Here is a 23,987-nt window from a genome sequence, read left to right on the forward strand (position 1 = left end):
TGTCAGCAGTATATAAAAGCACATTCAAATAGTCCAGTGATATGCTCATACTACTTAAATGGCAAAAAAATTGTGTAAAAATATTTTTATGATCCTGTACCTGATTTTCAGAAAGATTTCAAAAAAAGGTATCATAACAAAAGCAAATAAAGTTCACCACCAATTTCAATGTATGTATACATGATACATGCACAGGAATACACATTTTAATTTTGTAAGTATTATCTGATGAAGGTTATAGAAAAGAAAGGAAAAAAAAATTAAACCTGGCATCTGTCCAAACTATCCTTTTTTCAAAGTGGTCCACCGTGAGTCCATTAGGCCAAGCCCCAGATTTCATGTCTTTGTAGATGGTTTTCCTCCCAGCACCACTCATGGAGGCTGATTCAATGCGAGGAAAATTGGCATCCCAATCTGTCCAGAAAAGAATTCTGAAGAAAAAGAAATGATGCTATTGATGATATTATTGTTTCAGTCATTCATTTCAAAAATATTTATTGAATGTCTATGATGTGCTAGACACTGGCTAGGTAAACAATCACATGTGAAACAGATGCATTATCTAGCCTCATGGGGCTTAGAGTCCAGAGCAAGAGACAGACTAAACAAATGCTTGAATATATAACTACAGCTTCTGAAACATATTCAAGAATAATTTTGTTATGAGAGTGAGTGGTAGATAAGTAATCTACTTTGAGAAGATAATCAGGGGGGAAAAAAGCAGTTTGAGAAGGTAATATTTAGACTGACTCTGAGAGAGGAACAGAGCATGACAAGAAAAATAAATGGTAGAAACAAAAGCCCTAATGAGGGAAAGAAAGTGGGTGACTGAGGGACAGAAATTAGGCTAATGGATTAGAAATGTGGCAGTGAGGATAAAGGGGAAATAGATGAAATTGGAGAGGGTGATATAACGGATCTTTTAAGATATGGCAATCATTTGGGTTTTGCCTTATCCCATATTTAAGCAGGAAAGAAATGTGGCATCATATATACAAATTCATTATGGTGAGTCAAGAGAATGGGTACATCAGATGGTTATTTTAAAGGACCAGGCAAATACGGTGGTAGCAGTGAAGAGAAGTGAATGGGTTCAAGGAATATTTTATTCCAAGTAGTTTGTAGTAGTTTAGTTACTAAGTCATGTCCAATTCTTGTGACCCCACAGACTGTAGCTTACCAGGCTCCTCTGTCCATGGGATTCTCTAGGCAAGAATACTGGAGTGGGTTGCCATTTCCTTCTCCAGGGGATCTTCCTGACCCAGGGATCGAACCTAGATCTCCGGCACTGGTAGGCAGATTACTTACCAACTGAGCTACAAGGGAAGCCCTTATTCCAAGAGGTGGAACTAACTTCCAGGACTAAATCAGTAGTGGATGTAGGGAATGAAGCAGAGAACAGAATCACAGGTGGCTGTGTTTCTTGTCTTGGCAAACTCAAGAGTAAGGACAGGCAGAGGATGTACAAGGGATCCATTAAGTGAAACGGAAAAAAAAATGCAAGAGAAATGCATTTTAAGAGCTGGGATTGAGTATGGATGGGTGTGGTGAGCAATCAAAAATACAGTTTTCAACTTTTTCACCTTGAGATTTTAAGACATAAAAAGGAGATTTCCAGGGAGCTGTATGGTATGTCAGGGTGAAATTCAGAGAAGGCATCAGAACTGTAGACATGAATTTGAAAGTATTCTGCATGGAGACGGCATTTAGATTCACATGAATGGAACAAATCATATGACAGAGGATGCAGAGGGGAAACAGAAGGACTTCATATAATTTGATTGACACATACATGCATTTTTATAAAACTTTCTTTTTTTTTTTTTTTACTAAATACTATTTGTAACTCTACAAAGTCACAGTATATGAACAGTTCCACACAAGAGGCATCAAATGTTTTATGTTGTGCATTTGATTTCTAAGGCTATTAGGTAATGGAGCGTTTATGTTTAATTGATAGTGGCCTAAACTGCTCATGCATGTTTCAGTCGTATATATATAATAATTACACAAGAATTCTGCAGTCATTACAACTAGTTAATGATTTCTTTTTGAGTGCTTACTATACTCTAAATACTTATTTTCAGAACTTTATGCAGATTATCTCATTTAATTCATCATGAAGCCATGGCTAAAGTTATCCATGTTTTATAAATGAGAAAACAAGCTTAGAAAAGTTGAATTCCTTGACCAGGTTATATGGCTAGCAAGTGGCAGATGAAGCCTGGAGTGCTGCAGTCCAAGGGATCGCAAAGAGTCAGACACCCTAAGTGACTGAACTGACTGATAGTTTTGCTATATAACCCTTAGGTATATGGATTGGGAAAACTGAAACAATCCTTTGGAACAAATTCAAGATTTCTTGAATTTGTGATTCAAGATTTCTTCTGTTAAAAAATGTATTATATCTATTTAAAGAAATGTGCCATGATATAAACTACGTATTCATTATGATTTCAATATCTGAGATGTACACAGTATCTTACAGTATATAGAAATTACAAATATGAAAGGATTAGATGACAATACAAGTTATCATATAATAAATTTATTTGGTATGTATGTTAAAAGCACATGGTGGGCAGGAAAGGAAATGAACCAATCTTCTTGATAAGACTGCAGGTTCCCTTACAACCTAAGCACCAGACATTTCAAAAATGTTATTAAATAATCACATCAATGTTGAATAATGGCAATTTATATGTTTTGTGTCAGACAAGCTTGGGACCAATGTTGGGATATGTCACTAATTAGAGCATACTTAACTCAGACTCCATTTGCTCATCTGTACATAAAAATTCTAACAGTATCACTTGAAGGAATATTTGATGAGTTAATAGATGTAAACAATTTAGCACACAGAATGCCTAGCACACAGAAAACTTTTGTGTCTGCACAAGCATCCACATATATTTACACCAGAACATTTTTTAAAGGCAAAATTTCAAAGTCATTTAAAATTATTAAACAAATGGGAACACACACACACAGAAAGAGAGAGAGAGGTTGAGGATTAATACTAATATTAATGTTTAAATGTTACAATATCATGTATGCGAAGGTAGATTAGTTTTATAAAGTAAGCATGAGTTAAGCCATGAAAAAATTTAAAGAAGTAGGTCACAGGAATAGGTTTATCTCACACAAAATTTCTCAAAAAATTGTTTATATTAAATTTTTGTTTGTTTGTTTCATGGACAGCTTTCTATAGCTCTAGAGATGGGACCAAACCCACAAAAATAATACCTAAATTATTAATTGTCTAACCACCAAATATCTGATAAGTAAGTTGTTAGGGAAGGATAAAGATGAACATTATTACATTAGAAGGCAATATCATTGTTGAAGCTGGTGATTAATACTAGGGAACTTATTTTACCATTCTTTCTACTTTGTATATTTGAAAATTTCTGTATAAGTATTCAAAAGTGTGACAAATCCAAAATTAAATTAATAGAAAAAATTTTTAAAAAGTATCAGGGATAATTTATAAAATCTTGTTTTTTTTTAAAGACTATTGTTTAAAGACAGGATTGTTTACATGAGAAAATACTAATTATCTGGAAATATCAATAACATATATATTGGGTATGTGTGTTAGTCACTCAGTCATGTCCAATTCTTTCAACCCCATGGACTGTAGCCCACCAGGCTCCTCTGTCCATGGAATTCTCCAGGCAAGAATACTGGAGCGGGTTGCCATTCCTTTCTCCAGGGTATCTTCCAAACCCAGGGATCAAACCTGGGTCTTTTGCATTGCAGGAAGATTCTTTATCATCTGAGCCACCAGGGAAGTCCAACATATGTATTACTTATAAGCTATTTCATACATAATTTGTTGCCTTAAAAATAAATACTAAACAAAGCAAAGATGAATTATTATAAAGCTGGTAAGCTATTTGGTCAAGTAGAGTAATATCCTTCTTGAAAACAGTAAATATAAAATGAATTATGTGTCTCACTTCAAATTTAAATTTACACATCTTTTCATGGCCACCAGGTTGTTATTTGTCAGCTTCCCTTTAAAGTTATCATTAAGAAAATAAAATTTAAAATAGAAACAAGATCAGCACAGCATCAATCAAATTCATTATGATATCTTGAAAAACAAGGTAAAGTAAAGATTTGCAAATCTGAAGATTAGGAAAAATAATCCCTGAAAACAAACAGTGAATTTGAGAGTCACAAGTAGTCTGAGTATATGTGGATAGACCACAGTGTGGGAGACCTGGTTTCAATCCCTGGGTTGGGAAGATCCCCTGGAGGAGGGCATGGCAACCCACTCCAGTATTCTTGCCTGGAGAATCCCGTGGACAGAGAAGCCTGGTTGGGCTACAGTCTAGAGGGTCACAAAGTTGGACAGGACTAAGTGACTAAGCACAGCATAGATCTGGACAACGCTGTACTCCAAACTCTAGGCTGATAACCCAAAGGCTTCTGAAGCATTGTCTTTTGCTTGTTTAACAAATAGAAAATTGATATCTCTTTTAGCTTTCTATCTTATGGTGTTGCATCAATTCCAATGTGCAAATAAGTAGCTCTGCAATTCTGCATTCTTCATATGTAGGTTCACTAGAAATAGGCACTGAAGACTTTTCAAGTGTATATTTCCAGTGGGCCAAAATACATGGCCTGTGACTCTTTGAGGAATTATAGAATAAGTGGTCCCTTCATTTCTTCACTAAATATAGCAGAGCTAAGCTGTTTCTTCTGTAGTGGTCACTATAGTTCTAATTTTTCATTAACTTAGGTGGGAAATTTTCAACACCTTGCATAATAATATATCCTAGAATTGCTGCTAAGTCGCTTCAGTCGTGTCTGACTCAGTGCAACCCCATAGACGGCAGCCTACCAGGCTCCACCATCTCTGGATCAGCACCTCTAAAAATGTTCTTAACCTTGCATAAGTCAGTGTACAATCAATCTTATAACTTGATTTTAAGGATCATTGTTTTATAAAGTTCTAGGCACTCTTTTGTACACTTTACTATGTTTCATTTTTAAAAAATCATTTATCTCTTACTACTTTCTTTTTATGTTTAAAATGTATTAGCATTTCAAAGACTCCATTATTTCTTCAAGTATACAAAGACTGAATAGCCCTTCTTATAAGATGTATGGAAATGTTCAACCATGATTGCTTTTAAAAAAGAGAGTACAGTCCACTGATCGACAGTTCCTGCATTCACAGGTTAGTGTGTATCAGGATTAAACTGGGTCAATGGACCATGAACAACTTGTACCATTACAGGTACAAAAGGGCTATTATCATCTTCAGGACAAGATGCAAAAGGTAAAAATAAAGGATCATGGCAAAAAGAGAGCTTACTTATCTATAATCTTTGGGTTGTCTAAAACCAACAATGTTTTTATTAGTTTCATCTAGAAATGCTCCCAGATTAAGCTAAAATTTTATTTAGATGTCTTACTAATCTTCACAATGACTATATCTGCTTTCACTAACTGCAATTGTTACAGCAGAGTTCAGTTATTAGACACATGAGAACTAAATACCAGCAGTGCATCAAGACACTGTACGTCTGCAGGAACATAAAGACGACGAAAGTTCGAGAACTGAAGTGAGTGCCCTGTAGATTCTGAACTCCCTGGTGCTGGTTACTCTCTAATAATAAGTTTGGTGTTTACAGGAGATTCATGTACTATTTCAGGTCATCTTAGCAATAAGTGTATTCCTTTAAAATGGATAGAAAGAGAAATGGCTCCTCCCTAAGATCTCTAATTTAGCATCCTGGAATTAAACTTCTCACCTGGGACACTGGGTCAAAACCTGGAATACTGCAGAAATGTGACATGGTAGCAAATATATCTTAAAACATCAGATGAAGGCCTGTGGATTCCATGTTAAGGAACCAAAGTAGTCAATTAAAAACATGTCTCTGTTGGCATTTGTTAAAAAAAAAAAAGTCACAAAGACCTTGGCTGTTTTAGGAAACTGGTGTGATGTAAACATGTTTTATGGGGCTAATGGTATATAACCTGCTTTTTTTACTAGTTTTGCTCAGGGAGCAAAGTGGCTGGTTGCAAACTTTTTCTTCATTCATCATTGTCAAAGAAGATAATAGTATTGCCGATTAGCTGTATTTTACTGGCAATAGCTGTAAAGATACATTAGCTGTATTTTTAAGACGTATCCTTGAATTCCTGTAAGTTTCATGTAAACAGAAGGTCTGTTCATATGCATTACTTTACTTAACGAGTACTTATTGAGCACACTTATACATAAGAGCAGAGAAAGATTTCATAGATTTGGAAGCAATTGTCATCAAAAAGCTTACAATTTAGTAGGAAAGGCAACAGTAATTATACAAACTATATTTCTCAAAAAATTATCCAGTGGCTTTATCTTAAAATAAAAATTTTCCAAAAGAATATAAATGTCTTTGGAGATCCTATAACTTTGATTCACAGTCTCCTTACATATTTCATGAATAATTTTTGGAATAGGGGAATAGTTATTTTTACTATGCTCTCAGCCTATTTTATGAAAGGTCCAATGTTTACAAATGTCTATGAACTTTTTACCAAAACATCCAATAAATTTGAAAGCATTTTAATATTTGCATGACATTTTTAAAGTTAATTGCTACATTTTAAATTTAAATTTACAACTAAGCTCTAAAGATGTTTACATGAACCTCATATTTTATCCATGTCAATCTTTTACAAAGTAATTTTTAATAATAAAAATTCTATTATATTATGATAAACCTATAAACTTTTCATTTATTCAGAGAGTTAAGTGAATTGGTACTGTCATTTGAACTTTGGTCATTCACACCAGAAACAATTTTCCAAGCATTATTTCTTCACCTGTTAAATAAAATTATTACCACTGTAATTATCTTAATTAGCCTCACAAGTTTGTAGTAGCAATTAGCAAGGGAAGACATCAACTTTTCTCAGGAGCATTATCAGGTTTTCCCTCCCCGGAGGCTAGCTTCCTGTACTAATTTTCAACTCTTAGAAACTGTTTTACTTCTGGAAATCTCCTTACATCATTGAAATAGTGCTTGATAGTTTTATATAAATAGTATTTGTGGATTGTGTTTGTTTTGCATTTCTGTTTTCTTTTTCTTCTCTCAGGTTGGCTATTCCCCAAACAAACTGAGATAAATAAGTTTATTCTAAGCATTGTCAGTTCAAAGCTATAGAAAATGAAGCTTCAATTCCCAGATCTACTGCTTTGTTTGACGAGGCTATTTTCAAAAATTTTATACACCTGTTTTATGTGTTTGTTTTCTTCTCTGTGTGTGCCCTTTGTACTTTGGGAAGCAGTCAAAGTGCTCCTAACATGATGGTATACTTGCTAAAATTATCACTTTCTCCAAAATATTGCTTTCCCTTCTACAGAAAGTTTCTCATGCAGATAAGCTGCAGTTACCAAATAGGTATGTCTAAGTTGTGAAAAATTCCACACCAGTAGCTATTACATTGAGGGTAAAAACCTCTGTGGATGGCAGACCTCTGTGGGAAGTAAAATGTCAAAGTGGGCCATCTACTTGCACCCTCAGGAAGAGTCTGTTTGAGAAGGAAATTTCTCATAAAACACACCTGATGTCTTCCTAGTTAACTGTTAGCACAGGAGTTAATGAGTGAAACGGGCAAAGCATAAACTGTCTAAAATGGAGGACACACCTTCAGCCCAAAAGGTTTGCTACTGCTCTGTTGGGTGTTGACAGATCTCCCTACATTTTCAAAAGAAGCCAGAAATCGAGAATTGTATTTCAAATCTTTCAAAATTTTAAATTGTGGCAACTAAGTCAAATAAATGCAAAACACTGTGGAAGGTAAAACAAACACAACAATAATGACAGTGACCAGTTTGAAACTAGCTACCTTGCTCTACACAAGCTACCTTGCCCCTTTAATGTCTAGATCTGAATTGAGGAAAAGGAAAACAAACACAATTGCCAAGCTATTGATTTCTGGGTTGTGCATAAAACAGTGCACAAAGAAAAGTGTGTGGACCAGGAAACTGACTTAAACATAGGCTCGCTTTTCTCTTCTGCGTCTCATTCAATTTCCTCCTGACTGACCGCTTTCTGACCTCCATCCTTCTTGGTCCTTCCTAGGCTGTGTAATACTTAAAAGTACAGAGCCAAAAAAATGTTCCTTTCTATCACCCTTTAGATTTGACAATCATTTTGGATGTATAAAATAAATAACCAACAGTAATAACAAGTATCCCAATATAGATGAGTTATACATTATATTTCACATTCTATCTCCTCAAAAACAATCTAATTGAGACATTATTGTTCCCGATGTTCAAAAGAGAATACGGAAATACAAAGGAAGTAATATACTTGAGTAGGCTCCCCAGAGGATAAGTGACTGAGCAGTGCTGGACCCTTATTTTCTGGCCCCAAATCCACTGTCTCTCTTCTCATCTTTCACAAAGGACTGAAGGGAGACAGTGAGGCAATAACCTGGATTATACTTTTGACTTTGTCTTCCAGAATAATGTGTCTTGTCTTAAATGTCCCTATAGCCAGCATCTCACCACTGGATTCCTTCAAGTTTATTCTAATTTTCTTTTAAACTATCTCCAAGTACATACAAATACAAATAAAGGGTGAGGTGGTTAACACTTGTGACTGTTTGGACCAAAGACTGGTCCTGTGGTTTGCAACCATTAGAAAAAATTACATCTCTTTGGCAAGTCAAAAATGAATTCATTAAATTACTGCTTCAAAATAAAGTTACAATATCTTACAAAAGGGCCTAATGACCATATTTAGGAAAAAAGAAAAGTTTACTCCTTTAAAAGTACCTATGTAAGCAATTTTATATCAAATTCATGGTGATAATCTAAAATTGGTTGATATATACATGGGCTTCCCTGGTGGCTCAGACCATAAAAGAATCTGCTTGTAATGCAAGAGACCAGGGTTTGATCCCTGGGTTAGGAAGATCCCCTCAAGAAGGAAATGACAACCCACTCAAGAACTGTTGCCTGGAAAATCCCATATGCAGGGGAGCCTGGCTGGCTGGCTATAGTGCATAGGGTCTCAAAAGTTCAATGTGACTGAGTGACAGAGCATGCATGCATAATTATAGATATAAATATAAACATACATCTATATATACAACCATCCACAAGTATATACACACATATGTACATGCACAAAATAAGCACTTTGACTTCTAATTTATGAGAAAATTGAATCCAATATTAATTTTGAAGGTTATTTTTTTATGCCAAAGTGAATCTATGAAAGGCAAATATCTTTACCCAAATCTTGGGTCCAAAGCGATGGCCCTGGGGTGTTCCATAGCTCCTGCAATGAGTGTAGTTCTTAAGGAACCGTCTAGTTTGGCCACTTCAATTTGGTCCAGGTTGCTGTCTATCCAGTATATGTTGCCTGCTATCCAGTCAACAGTCAGTCCTTCTGGGGTAGCCAGGCCATGTTCCACAACCACTTCAATAGCACTGACACCTACAAAAAGGGAGAAACCAACACTTTTATCCATTCATGTGACCCATTACGCACTAAGGAAAAGGCGTCCTTATCAGCAGTATGAAGTATTTAACATTATATTAACTTTGAGAGATATAGTGTAAAAGTGTTACCTGACACAGAAATTAAGATGGCCCCAAATTTAGAATTAATGATGTTTCCCAGCAGAGATTTTTAATCTCTTAAATCCTTTCAGTGACAGCATAACAGAATTTTTAAACAACACTGAGGCTAATAACAATGTTTAGGTTGCAAAAAAGTTATGTCATGTTTCTGATTTTTTAGGCAGAACAAGGAATTTTGGAAATGATAATGACTTGCTGGTTAAAATCAATGGAATGTAATTTAAACACTGATCTTCAGGGTAGAATAAAGAGTCCACCTAGGGCAATCTGTGTCTAGTCAGTCAGCAGCTACTGTTTTTGAAAGCATGACTGAAAAGATCGATGTTATACCATTTAGCCTTAAAAATAATCCTCAAATTATACCCCCCCACAGAATTCTGAGCAAATATAACATTTCTGAGTTGTATTTTGACTTGCAGAATATAACATGCTTGAAAATAAAGGAAGAAGCCTGTGGTGTGGTCTAAATAAAAATAAACATTTGGGTAATACTCAGAACTATTTTTATTTATGTCCTTCATTTCTTTTGGAATTAATACTTTATAACTTACGACATTGCCAGTGCTTTTGTTAGACATGTTGAAAGTGCATTTTTTTAAACAGTTAACCATGTAAAATCATGGATCTAAACCCATCATTTGAAATTGAAATTGATACTTTGTAATATGATACAAGACACAGATTCACACATCATAATTACATTGTGTTTGAACACTACATTTTTCCAAAATTGTAATGGTGATTTAAGGAGGAATTTAGATTTTGATAGAAATACCTGGCCTTTGGAATGTTATACAGATCTGAGATTTTCAAGAGAGTTATGACATATGACATATGACATATTTATCTCAAAGTCTTGCTCTTTAAGGAAAGCCTAGATTGGAAAAAGAGATGCCAAATTATGGGAAAATTTATTTAGCTTATATTAATAATCTTTGTAATAATTTATTATTTCTTTGAATGATGCTAGAATGTGAAAACCATAAAGAAACACAAAAGCTATTTTAACTCACAAAAATTATGTATAGTAATTAGAAGACAGTCATTTTTCTCTTGTAAATAAACTTCACCACTGAATATGCATCAAAATGCTCACAATTTGAAAATGGTGTGAATAGTATAGGCCTTCACCCCCCTCCAAGGTATCATCACACATACTTTACACCCTTGGATTTCCATATATTGGGAGAAGATAAAAAACCAAAGAGTAATCAAAATTCCTTCTGATTACAACATATTTTTTCTGAAAATTTCAGTTAGAAATTAATCCCACCATTAAGTCAAAATTGTAATGGCTGTACCTCCACTTTCAGAAAGCTTGCCCCGGTATATTCTGTCTTCTACAACGTCTGTCCAATAAAGTAAACTTTGATTGAAGTGAAAGTCAAGTGCTATTGTGTTTCTCAATCCAGGAACAAGTAGACTATAGTCTCTTTTATGAAGATCAATCCTTCTGATCTCATGGCGAATAGAAAAGATGATGAATGCTTCAAAAGGATCTGAAAATAGATTTATGTTAACAGGCATAAGGAAATATTTATATGCTTAGTAAACAGAATAAAGTACTTGGGGTCAAGATCTATTTATTTAAAAGCACAATTTATAATGGATTTCCTATCATTAGAGGAGCTATTTCTTTTAATACAAAATTTAAAGAATCTTAAAAAACAGGTTTATTTGTATTTATTAAAAAATCTATAAATGTTTTTTTATTCCTTGAATTTTTACACACCTGATTCTGATTTTAAAATAGAAGAATTGCTGCAATTACAAGACAAAGTGTGAGATTTTCTGTTTTAGTGTAGTTTAAGCTGACAGTTCAAACTTCAGAAATATCATCATAGAAATATCTAAGTGAATAAAACTAACTCTGTCACTTTTAGCTCATCACATGACTCTAGATTCACAAAGGAGAGAGAACCAACAGAAGACAACTTCTATGAAGAGAATTACTGAGCTTATAGTTAGGAAGATGGCAGCTTTCTATAAAACCCAAGAAAATCATATATATAACTTTTCCCTCACTAGTTTTTTAATCCTGGGCCAGGCCTGGAAGAAAGAGAAGAAGCTTTGAAAACAGATATGAGATTAAAGTGTTATATTTTTGTATGTAAAAAAAGAATGTTTTAATACTCAAAAGTTACTAAAATTACTTTACCACTTTGAAATGTATCAAGTCCTACACTGTTGGACATACTATGTGTTAGACATGAATTCTGCTTTACAAATATACATTTTGAGGGAGGGACCCAGGCTCAGTAAGATTTCTTCTGTGGCCATGTTACTGTCAACCTTTTATGCTTTTCTTTAGGGAACCTGGTTTTCCTATCCCAAGTCTATACATGTTTGTGAATGTGAGCTATAATCACTCCTGGCCACAATGGTTGGCCTAAGAGGTGGATATAAGATCTAAGTCAGGAAGATGGGTTTTTAAACTTCTAGAGAAGTTTTCAAGTTGAGGAGAAAGAGTTTCTTTTCAGATTTCTCAGCCTAATATTGTCCGTTCATGTCCTTGTACTTTAAGTCCATTTGTAGTAATGTAGGAGAAGAGAAAAAAAGACTCAGAAACAGAAACTGATGACCAGGAGAAAGACCATATCCTAAGGACATTCAAACCCATGGTGCCAATTTTCCCTAAGACCACCTCCTTTCTTCAAATACCCTGTGCAAATACACTTAACTCTATTGCACTTCATTTGAACTGGATTTTTGTTAACTGTACCCAGGTATGCTGTTCTTATTACGTATGTGTTAGTTGCTCAGTCATGTCCAACTCTTTGCGAGCCCATGGATTGTAGCAAGCCAGGCTCCTCTGTTGAAGGGATTTCCCAGGCAAGAATACTCGAGTGGATTGCCATTTCCTTCTCCAGGGGATCTTCCAAACCCTGGGATCGAACCCGGGTCTCCCACACAGCAGGCAGATTCTTTACCATCTGTGTCACCAGGGAAGTCACTTTGACTTCTTATTAATCTCATTTCCTCAGAGATGGCTTCCCTGATCAGTTACCTAATAAAATCACATCTTCATTATTCTATTTCACTACAGCCTGTTTATTCTCTTTAGAGTACAATTTAAAATCAGTGTTTCCCTGTTTGCTATTGCTCTTACTCGCTGGATTATACACTCTTTTAAACAAGGATCTTGTCAGTCTCACTCATTATGCTGTCCCTAACATCTAGTATCAGGTAAGATATAATACACACCAGGTCTCAGACTAAAAGGTGAAGGCTGCCCTTCATGTAGGAGAGTCACTGGTGATTTTTTTCACTGGAGATGAATCTACTTTAGGGAGCTCTGCCCAGCACATTAAATAAACGTGTTTGGGTGATTAAATGTGGAGAGACATGGATTTATCTTAAGAGACTATCTGACAGCTAGCATAGGAGAGAACTGCCACAATCAGCAGAACCTAATCTGCTGATCACAATCAGGCTACCTGACCTGATGCTGATCATACAGTATAAGCAAGACCAGCCAAGACCATAAGAACAGTCCAGAAGTCCTGAAAACCTGTGAGCAAAAATTATGTATTTGATTATGATCACAGAAGTATTATGGTAATTTATTGCACAGTATTGTGATGTTTATTGCACAACATTACTGTGATAATATCTAAATGATACAAGATAACAAAAGTGCAAATAATTAGTTCCAGATAGGTCCCAATAGAACAAATACTCATAAAATTTAAAGTCCAGAATTTAGTATTTTTAAAATAAAAAAAAAATGATTGTTTTGTGTGAATAAACCTTGCTTGATAACCTGCTTTGGCTATGACAAGTGTTAGCTTAGAAACATTCTTTTTCAATAATTAAATTTCCTTACCTGTAAAATGAGTTCACAATAATCACCTTTCAATATAACTTAAACTGCTGCTCTCAGAATCCAATTAGATAAAGTATGCAAATTAGTTCAGTTGGTAAAGAATCTGCCTGCAATGCAGGAGACCCTGGTTCGATTCCTGAGTCGAGAAGATTCACTGGAGAAGGGATAGTCTACCCACTCCAGTATTCTTGGGCTTCCCTGGTGGCTCAGCTGGTAAAGAATCTGCCTGCAATGCAGGAGACCTGGGTTCAATCCCTGGATTGGGAAGATCCCGTGGAGAAGGAAAGGCTACCTACTCCAATATTCTGGCCTGGAGAATTCCATGGACTGTATGGTCCATGGGGTTGCAAGGAGTTGGACACGACTGAGCAGGTTTCACTTCACTTCACTTCATGCAAGTTTGCTTTATAAGCTGACAATCATCACAGTAGATACAAATGTAGACAAACTGTGATGTAGTCAAAAGTAATAAACTTGGAGTCAGAAACTGTTGGTTTAAGATAGAGTTCTGTTATCAATAAACTGTATAAATATGAGAAATTTACTAAGACTCTCTGATTCTCAATAGTTTTTGAAAAAAATTGTAAAGTATATAACATACTGAGTTATCAGGATAATTGAGGGTTAAAAGTGTAAATATTTAATATCTTAATAAACATTTAATAATTACTACAACTATTCAGTTTTAGAGATCAAAGAAATAAGCAAGACAGATACTGAGTAAGAGAAAAGCAGAGTGATAACAAAGTAAAAACAGTCAGATATTTCCTAGCACGTGCTGAAGCTAGGGGCATTACAACTCTGAAGAGCCTTTCCTTCCTGTGGTTTATAGTCTTAGTTAAGCAGTAAATTACACGGCAGCAACTACTTGTGAGAGAAGTTTACATTGAATACTGTTAAAGGACATGCAGTTTTTAAATCACAGAGTGGCTACTTCATCAAAGTATCTACTTTTGTTTTTTATACATAAATGCATGTGTGTAATCTAATCATAATCTAAAATCTAGCATCATGTTTAAAGGAGAATCTCTGAAAGCAATCCCACTAAAGTGAGGTAAAAGATCAGGATGTCCACTAACGTTTCATCTTTCTGAAAGTTTTAAATGATGTAGACTAGTGAGAACATGTGTATATGTTCAGTAGCACAGTCACGTCTGACTCTTTACAACCCCATGTACTGTAGCCTGCCAGATTCCTCTGTCCGTGGGATTTTCTTGGCAAGAATACTAGAGTGAGTTTCCATTTCCTCCTCCAAAGGAATCGTCCTGACCCCGGGATCAAACTCTCATCTTCTGCATCTCCTACATTGCGGGCGGATTCTTTACTTCTGAGACACCAGGAAGCCCCAGGTGAGAACAAGAAGAAGCAAAAAGTGGAAAGTAGGTGCTAAAAATAAACTACCATTTACAAGTTTTAAAAAAAAATGATACTTGGAAAATTTAGGATAATCAACTGACAAAACTACTACAGAAGAGAGAGAATTCAGTAATAAATGTTTGGGACAAAATTTTAGAAAAAATCACTAGCCTTTCTAAAAATGATAGCAGCTAAGCCAAATTATCCTGATAGATGAGTTGGTAGAATCTGCCTGCAATACAGGAGACCCCGCTTTGATCCATGGGTTGCAAAGATCCCTTGGAGAAGGGATATGCTACCCAATCTGATATTCTTGTGCTTCCCTTGTGGCTCAGCTGGTAAAGAATCCGCCTGCAATGTGGGAGACCTGGGTTCAATCCCTGGGTTGGGAAGATCCCCTGGAGAAGGGAAAGACTGCCCACTCCAGTATTCTGGCCTGGAGAATTCCATGGACTGTGTAGTCCATGGGTTTGCAAAAAGTTGGACACGACTGAATGACTTTCACTTTCACTTTCAAGCCAAATTAAAAAACAAACAAACAAACAAAAAAACAAATGCACATTAGCAACGATTTAAAAAAAGTAAATAAATAAAAGACAGATTTGAGAATAAAAATATTAAGAAATATTTAGAGTGCATAAAGATATTTAATGACTTCAAAAAAGGAACAGTATATAGTGTAATTAGATAGAGATAGACAAATAAACAATGCCCTGAAGATTTTGCATCTACATGAATTAATTTATAAATTTACTATAATGCTGCTTATTTAACTTATATGCAAAGTACATCATGTGCAATGCTGGGCTGGATGACTCACAAGCTGGAATCAAGATTGTAGGAGAAATATCAATAATCAGATATGCAGATGATACTACCCTAGTGGCAGAAAGTGAAGAGGAGCTAAAGAACCTTTTGATGAAGGTGAAACAGGAGAGTGAAAAAGCTGGCTTAAAACTCAACATTCAAAAAAATTAGATCAAGGCATTGGGCCCCATCACTTCATGGCAAATAGATGGGGAAACAATGGAAATAGTAACAGACTTTATTTTCTTGGGCTCCAAAATCACCATGGATGGTGACTGCAGCCATGAAATTAAAAGACACCTGCTCCTTGGAAGAAAAGCAATGACTAACCTAGACAGTATATTAAAAAGCAGAAACACCACTTTGTTAACAAAGGTCCATATAGTCAAAGCTATGTTTTTTCCAGTAGTCATGTATGGATGTGAGAGCTGGACAGTAAAAAAAGGCCGAGCACTGAAGAATTGATGCCTTCAAACATGTGGTGCTGGAGAAGACTCTTGAGAGTACTTTGGACAGAAAGGATATTAAACCAAGTCAATCCTGAAGGAAATCAACCCTGAATATTCATTGGAAGTACTGATACTGAAGCTCCAATACTTTGACCCCCTGATGTGAAGAGTTGGCTCATTGGAAAAGACCCTGATGCTGGGTAAGATTGAAGACTAGAGCAGAAGAGGGTGGCAGAAGGTGAGATGGTTAGATAGCATCATTGACTCAATGAACACGAGTTTGAGCAAACACTGGGAGACAGTGAAGGACAGGGAAGATAGGGAAGCCTGGTGTGCTGCAGTCCATGGGGTCCCAAAGAGTTGTACGTGATAGTGAAGGAATAACAACAAATGATGCAACAAAATTAAAAATCTAATTCTTTAAAATGATACTAGATAATTCTAAAGATTACTTTCAAAATTGGGCTTCAACAGGAAGCTGCATCCTGTTAATTCAAGGGAAATATGTAAAAGTGAATAAGTCCAACAGGTATTAAAATATATTATTATTTAAATATAAAATACTTTGGTAATGACCCATAACTGACTACAAGGCAGAGAAATATGATAGCTTTGGGGTCAGTACTAGGGAAAAGGGGATCACAAAGATTCTGACACTACTGAACAACTGAAACTAGGAAAAAATTACATTGGAAAATTTTCTGACTTAAAAAATAATTCCCAAGTGACTTAACATATTTAAAATGATAAATAAAAGCATAAAAAATAGAAGTAAATATAGAAGCAATATTTTTAGTATGCTAGAATGGGAAAAGTCTTTCTGAGCTTAATAAAAATCATAGAAGACCTAAAGAAGGATGTTTAATGTATATTGAAGAAATTGTAGGAGAAAAATTGTAGTGAAAAAAGTCAAAAGACAAATGGCAAACTAGGCAAAATATCTACATTATAATAAAGGACTAAATTATTTAAAATATATGAGCTCCTACATATTGACAAGAGAAAATATTCATGTAAATAAGGCACAAAGGACATTAAAAAGAAAATTCATAGAAGGAAGATATAAGCAAGGTCAAAATATTAAAAAGTATTCAATACTCTCATAAAATGATAAATGGATTTTAAAACTGAAAAATTTTGATAGACACTGTATTGGTTAAAGTGTTGACAAAAGGCCATCTGATATAATGATAATGAAGTATAAGCCCTATACAGTGCTACTGGACAATATTCATCAAAAGTTTAAACATATATTCACCCCTTGATCCATTTATAAAAATAGAATTATACATATAAATGTTTGCAGACAAGGATGGAAATCCTTTGCAATATCATTTATGGTAGCAAATGATTAGGCAACATAAATGTTCACCAATAGATGGCTGGATAAATAATGTATGATCTAGTCACAAAGTGTAATAATATAAGGTCATATAAATGAATATGATTAATATGCATATGTTAATATGCAATAATTTCCAATATTTTGTAAGTAGAAAATGGTAAGATGTGAATTATATATGCATCAGATACTACCATTTGAGTTAAAAAGTGAAAGATTCTTATAGACTTATGTGTAGGTAAATCACAGAATACATCATGAAAGATTAATGAAGTAATGCTGTTACTTCTGCCACAGGAAGGATAATGAGCTCAGAGTAGGAAGAAAACTATTTCTTATCTAATTCTGCATAGGTTCAACTTTTTGGCATTGAGATTTATTTCCTATTAAAACTATTTTATGAATGAAAATTTTAACTAGTAATAGAAGGAATTATTATATCCAGTAAGCTTCTAAGAAATACTCATAAATGAAACAAGAATTGTTTGGGTATGACATATATGCTTTTCCCCTCAGGAGAACTCATATTTAAGATAGCATTTACTGCTCTTGGGCTTCCCTAGTAGCTCAGCTGGTGAAGAATATGCCTACAATGCAGGAAACCCTGGTTTGATTCCTGAGTCAGGAAGATCCCCTGGAGAAGGGACAAGATACCAACTCCAGTATTCTTGGGCTTCCTTGGTGGCTTAAGTAAGTAAAATCGCTCAGTCATGTCTGACTCTTTGCGACCCCATGGACTGTAGCCTACGAAGCTCCTCTGTCCATTGGATTTTCCAGGCAAGAGTACTGGAGTGGGTTGCCATTTCCTTCTAACCAATGTTTATTAAGAAAAAATGCTGAATATCAGTAAGAACAGCAAACTTTGTGACATTTTAATAAGCACCAATCTCCATTACTCAGCCATTAAAAAGAATGAAATAATGACATTTGCAGGAACTTGAATGGACCTAGGGATTATCATACTAAGTGAAGTAAATAAGACAGAGAAACACAATTATCATGTGATATAATCTACATGAGTTTGGGTAAACTCTGGGAGTTGGTGATAGATAGGGAGGCCTGGCGTGCTGCGGTTCATGGCGTCCCAAAGAGTCGGACACAACTGAGTGACTGAACTGAACTGAACTGAACTGATAATCTACATGTAAAATATTTTTTAAAAAATTATTCAAATGAAATTATTTACAAAGCAGAAACAGATTTATAGAGAATGAACTTATGGTTACCAGCAGGGAAGGGTGGCTGGGAGGGATAGATTGCGAGTTTGGAATTGATATGTACATACTAGTATATTTAAGATAGATAACCAAGGACCTATTCCGTTTTAATGAAATGTCCAGAATAGGCAAATCTACAGAGACAGAAAATAAACTAGTGGTTGCCAGAGTCACATGTAGGGGTTTATGGGGAGTGATTTCTAATGACTGTGGGGTTTGTTGAGGGTGATTAAAATACTCTAAAATTAGACAGTGGTGACAGTTGTATTACTCTCTAAATATACTATAGACCACTGAATTGTATATCTTGATGTATCTGTCATAAGAAAAAAGAAATATGATAATAAGTGTGGAAATTTATAAAAAGTAAAGAACTGTACATATGCTATTTTTAATCCACTGTTAACTAAAAATCATGTATTTTTACATCATTTGATTAATCTGTATAAATAAACTCAACTCTGAAAATTGTTCTATCTATATAAGGAAAGACAATATAGCATTCTGACAGTTTAATGTTTTTCTTCTCTGTATACTTATGCCAGTTGACTAGAGTATTCAAACACACAAAAAATAATATTTAAACTCAAGAATTCAGAAAATATAAAAAGAATTAACTCACAGGAATTAGGAAGAATATAATCAATAAAACTACAGAACTTGATAAAATAGAGAAAAACAGATGATCAAAAAAGACTTCTTTTGGTTTGTTGTTACTATTTCCTCCTTGAGAGAATAATGAAAGCTGAAATCAATAACCCAGTATGATATTTTACATACTACTGGGAAATTATGCAGACTAGTTTTAAAAATTACAGGTCTCACAATGGTCTTTTCTTTAATGAAAACAAACAGAAACTCTATATAAAACCTTTAACAATAAAACACAAGTAATAAATTTTAGGTGATTCAATTTTGATATAGATATATAAACTTCTTTTGAGGCAAACTTAATTTGAAATGAGTATCAACAAAAGGTGAAGCAGTCATCATTTTTACAGTCTTCTAACAATTTTTTCCAGTATACTAGCTGTCTAGTGAGTGACTGAATTTAACAGCTCAGGCCAGTACATCACACTCTACAAAGAAGTGGCTTGGAATTTTTCTATTTTAGCATATTATGAGATTATATACACACCAAAAAAAGGTTACAATTTACAGTAATGAATTTCATGTTTATAAACATAGCACATCAGAAGTAGCTTTTTAAAAATGTTCAAAATATTGTAATTTTCTATCTGTAATTCTCTTTTCTTTGATTTTCTTTTATTGCCATTTCAGGTTTGCACAATAATTTTTACAAGATAGAATATGAAAGCAATAGATGACTTGTCTAAGGAAAAGAGTCCCTCTATAGTCCTCTTAGGGCAAATTGTGATTATAACTCTACAGCTAGCAATTCTATATAAATAGCTCCTAATTCTTTTTCATACATATAATATTAAACACAAAATGATATTATAGTTACAGTGTTTTCTCTCTTTCTATTTCAGAATTTTTACTGTCTTCTCTGCTCTCATATATAAGAATATATTTGGATTTCTCTCTTCCCATATCAGATACATTTCTTTTACACAGTAGACACTCACTAAGTAATAAATGATCTATCATTTCTCTAGCTCAATATATATGACTAGTACCTTTTCTCCATTAATTCAGCTCTAGCTATGCTGGGAATGAATGATAGTCAAGCATTACTGAAGAGTGATATATATGAAGGCAGAGGATAGAATCTATAGAATGAAGGGTAGAATAGACTTTTAAGTGGCAAGAATCTACATTTGATGTCTGTTTGTGTATATGAAAGAGAAAGTCAGAGGCCAAGAGAGAGGGAGAGCAGAAGCACAGGGCTCCCCTGGCCATCTGGTGGCTGAGAATCTGCCTGCCAGTGCAGGGGACATGGGTTTGATCTGCTCCAGGAAGATTCCACATGCAGCGGAGCAGCTAAGCCTGTGCATCACAACTACTGAGCCTGTGCTCTAGAGTCTGGGGGCCACAACCACTGAAGCCTGCACACCCTAGAACCTGTGCTCCACAACAAGATAAGCTACAGTCATGAGAAGCCCACACACCGCACCTAGAGAGTAGGCTCTGCTGTCTACAACCAGGGAAAATCCATGCTCAGCAATGAAGACCAAGCACAGCCAAAAATAAATAAATAAATAAACCTTAAAAAGAAAAAACAACTTGTGTAAACCATTAGAAACAAAATAGCTTGACTGCAAATGCACCGGGGTAAGGGACTATACGACATGGCCCAGGGCCTTTTGCTTGGTTTCATTTAATAAATATTTGTGATTACATAAGTAAATGAATGAATGATTTTCAGAATCAATGAATAAATAGCTAGCCCAGAAGACACTGAATATGGAGGTGATAAAAATTATTACTGAAAGAAGAAAAGAAATGGAGTAAAGAAAGAAGTGAATGAGAAAGGAGAATGATAAAGTGGACTTTGTTAGCAAAGGTCAATGTGAATGAAATTGATAGATGGATAACTGAATGGAGATGCTTGAAATGTCTAAAGTTTAGAACAGATGGCTAATTTCTCTGAATCAATAAGGGAAGGCAATAATCTTAACAGGAAAATAATCAAAGTAAATGAAGAGATGCAAAAGACTAACAGGTATATAGAGAAATGCCCCAATTCATACATAAATAATAAGAAAAAATACCAACTAAAGCAATGAAAATTATCACTATGCTCTTAACTCCTATATATTAGGGGGAAATATTAGAATGTTTGATAATTTTGAGCTGGCAAGGATGTGGGAACTTTGGACATGTATTGTTGGTGCAGATGTAGTCTGTTCAGTCACTCTAAAGAAAACTGGTTCTACTTATTCATTGTAAGTATAAGTACATCCCATGAGTTGGGTATTTTAGTCTTGAAAATTTTCAAGCAGATTTATAAAAACATAGATAAATCTGTGCCTATGGCAATGGTATTTGTGTAAAGATTGGGGATGATTTGAGTGAACCTATGTTGTAGAATGGATAAACAAAAACTGGTACTACATGTCACATGATTATACACAGTGGTTAGAAGCAACATATCAATTGTATTCATAGCACAGATGATAAAAGCACAGTAAAAATATATTGGTATTTTAAGTAATAAAGGGCATTTTTATATCCAATAAGCATTTACTACACAATTTCCATATATTTCAAAAGAAGTATAAAATAATTTGATTTAATCTCTGCCTTGAAAAAAAAAGTTTAGGTGTAAGTAATAGAAATAAGCTTATAAAACAGACTATTCAAAGACATCATAGGAATTTGAGGGCACATAGTATATAGAGATGACCTGGATCTTCAGAACAGCATGTAAAAGCTCCTGGAGTCAGGAGTAATGAAGTTCAAAAGCTCTTCTCTAGCATCTCTTTACTACAGGCTCTGAGTAAATGAAGTAATCATCTGGTCTTAGTTTCCATAGGTATACAAATTATATTACCTACCTACAAATAAATTACCTACGATATTTTAGATACTTGATAAATGGAAGCTATCAACAATGTTATAATTAACTTCCAGAAATGATTCATATGGATTTGGGGATTAACATATGTACACTACTGTATATAATGTAAAATAGACAAACAATAAGGACCTACTGTATAGCACAGGGAACTATAATCAATATTTTCTAATAACTTACAAGGGAAAATAATTTGAAAAATAATATAGATGAAACTGAACCACTTTTTTGTTCACTTGAAACTGACACATTGTAAATCAACTCTACTTCCATAAAATAAAATAAAAAGAAAAAACAAACAAACAGAAAGAAAGAAATGATTTACAGAGGAGAGAGATGTGAATAGAGTATAGGATTCAAGTTTTCAGAGAGAATGCAGAAGATATCATCATACTTGATAGTCACACGTGACAAGGAGCAGTGTACACGAAGGAGATGGCAAAATGAAGTGATATATATGAAAGTCTTGGCCATCATGCATTTGCTATCATTAATAATGATGAAATCAGAGATAATGTGCATGGAGTGAAAACCCACAGTGGCAAAAACCGACACATCAGATAGAAGAGATTAAATGAACAAAAATGAAAAACGTCCTGAAGGGCAGGATGAAGGATTTGAGGTCCTTTTCATAATAAAGACTTATTTTAAAATCACAGATGTAGACTGACAGGCATAAATCTCACTTCATTAAGATAGTTAAAGGAATGGATGGCCAGATTATAAATGTCCTCCCTGCCCCCCCCCCACCAAATTCATTCTCCTGATTTCTTCACCTTTATCTTCCATTGTTCTCCAAGACAGACTATCTACTTATAAACATCATTTTATTCTTACTGTGTTCTTATTCTTACTAAATTCTTTCCATTAATTCTCATCTTCCAGATTAGATTACTTTTCTCTTTACAATAAAAACACCATATTCCTTCAACTTTTTAATATTTTACTTCTCACAAGCTGTCGAACAGCTCAGTTCAGTCATGTCTGTCTCTCTGCAACCCCAAGCGACGCCAGGCTTCCTTGTCCATCAAAAACTACTGGAGTTTAGAAACAGGAGGATGACAAAAATTAGGCCAGAGTGAGTACTGGCATCGTCAAGACAATATGTGCAACTCCCAGTCTGTGCTGCAGTACAGATGCTTTTTTCATAGAATTAAAGTTTGGGTGCGAAACAATGTTTAAATTAAAAAAAAAAAAAAGCCCAAGTTATAAATGGAGCTCCAAACCAACTATAACTCAATAAAAATATAAAATAAATGGAACTCTGAAAAAAGATGAAATAAATGGAGCTCCAAATCAACTATAACTCAATAAAACATAAAATAAAATGGAGCTTCAAAAATAAATGTAGAAAGTTTAGGTGATGGACACAGTGTACTAATAGGTGGTAACTATGTTTATACATTTTTATTTATATCCATGATCTCCTTTTTTTAAAAAAAAGGATATAAATTTTAAAATAGAATTTTAAAAATATTTAAGAAAATTTGATTAAAACAAAGAAATACATTGGTGAGTAAATCTAACCTAATCAGGCCAAGAGAAAATAAAGGAGGGATGCTTCAATGTTCTTTCTGATGTTATTAGAAATATGCTAATAATTTGTAAGTAGCCTACCTGCCAAACAGCAAAGAAACAAGAGATAGAAGAGAAATACAGTCAGTAGAAATATTCTGGGTTATTATAAGTAAAAATAAAATACTTAGGAGAAAGGTGATTAACAAATTATGTACTGAAGAGGAAATATATAGGGAACTGACAAAATGAAGTATCCAAGTGTCTAAGAGAAGTGAGGTTTACAGGCATATTAAATAAAAAACACAATCATTAAAAAATCTTTTGAAAATCATATTATAGTTAACTAATGAAATGTTAAAAGTGAACCTAGAAAAAAATAGAATA

General features: G+C 34.4%; 1 protein-coding gene across 1 annotated transcript in view; it reads right to left on the reverse strand.

The window, feature by feature from the left end:
• Positions 1-23,987, reverse strand: part of LRP1B (LDL receptor related protein 1B) — a 2,049,143-nt gene that overhangs the window by 701,651 nt on the left and 1,323,505 nt on the right. Inside the window, exons 24-26 of the mRNA XM_043488135.1 lie at positions 10,909-11,106; positions 9,257-9,461; positions 267-431 (exon numbers count right to left, since the gene is read on the reverse strand). Of these exons, the coding sequence (XP_043344070.1) occupies positions 267-431; positions 9,257-9,461; positions 10,909-11,106 (568 nt within the window). The remainder of the gene's footprint in view (positions 1-266; positions 432-9,256; positions 9,462-10,908; positions 11,107-23,987) is intronic.

This window comes from Cervus canadensis, chromosome 15 (assembly GCF_019320065.1).
Source record: "Cervus canadensis isolate Bull #8, Minnesota chromosome 15, ASM1932006v1, whole genome shotgun sequence".
Classification (NCBI taxonomy): Eukaryota; Metazoa; Chordata; class Mammalia; order Artiodactyla; family Cervidae; genus Cervus; species Cervus canadensis.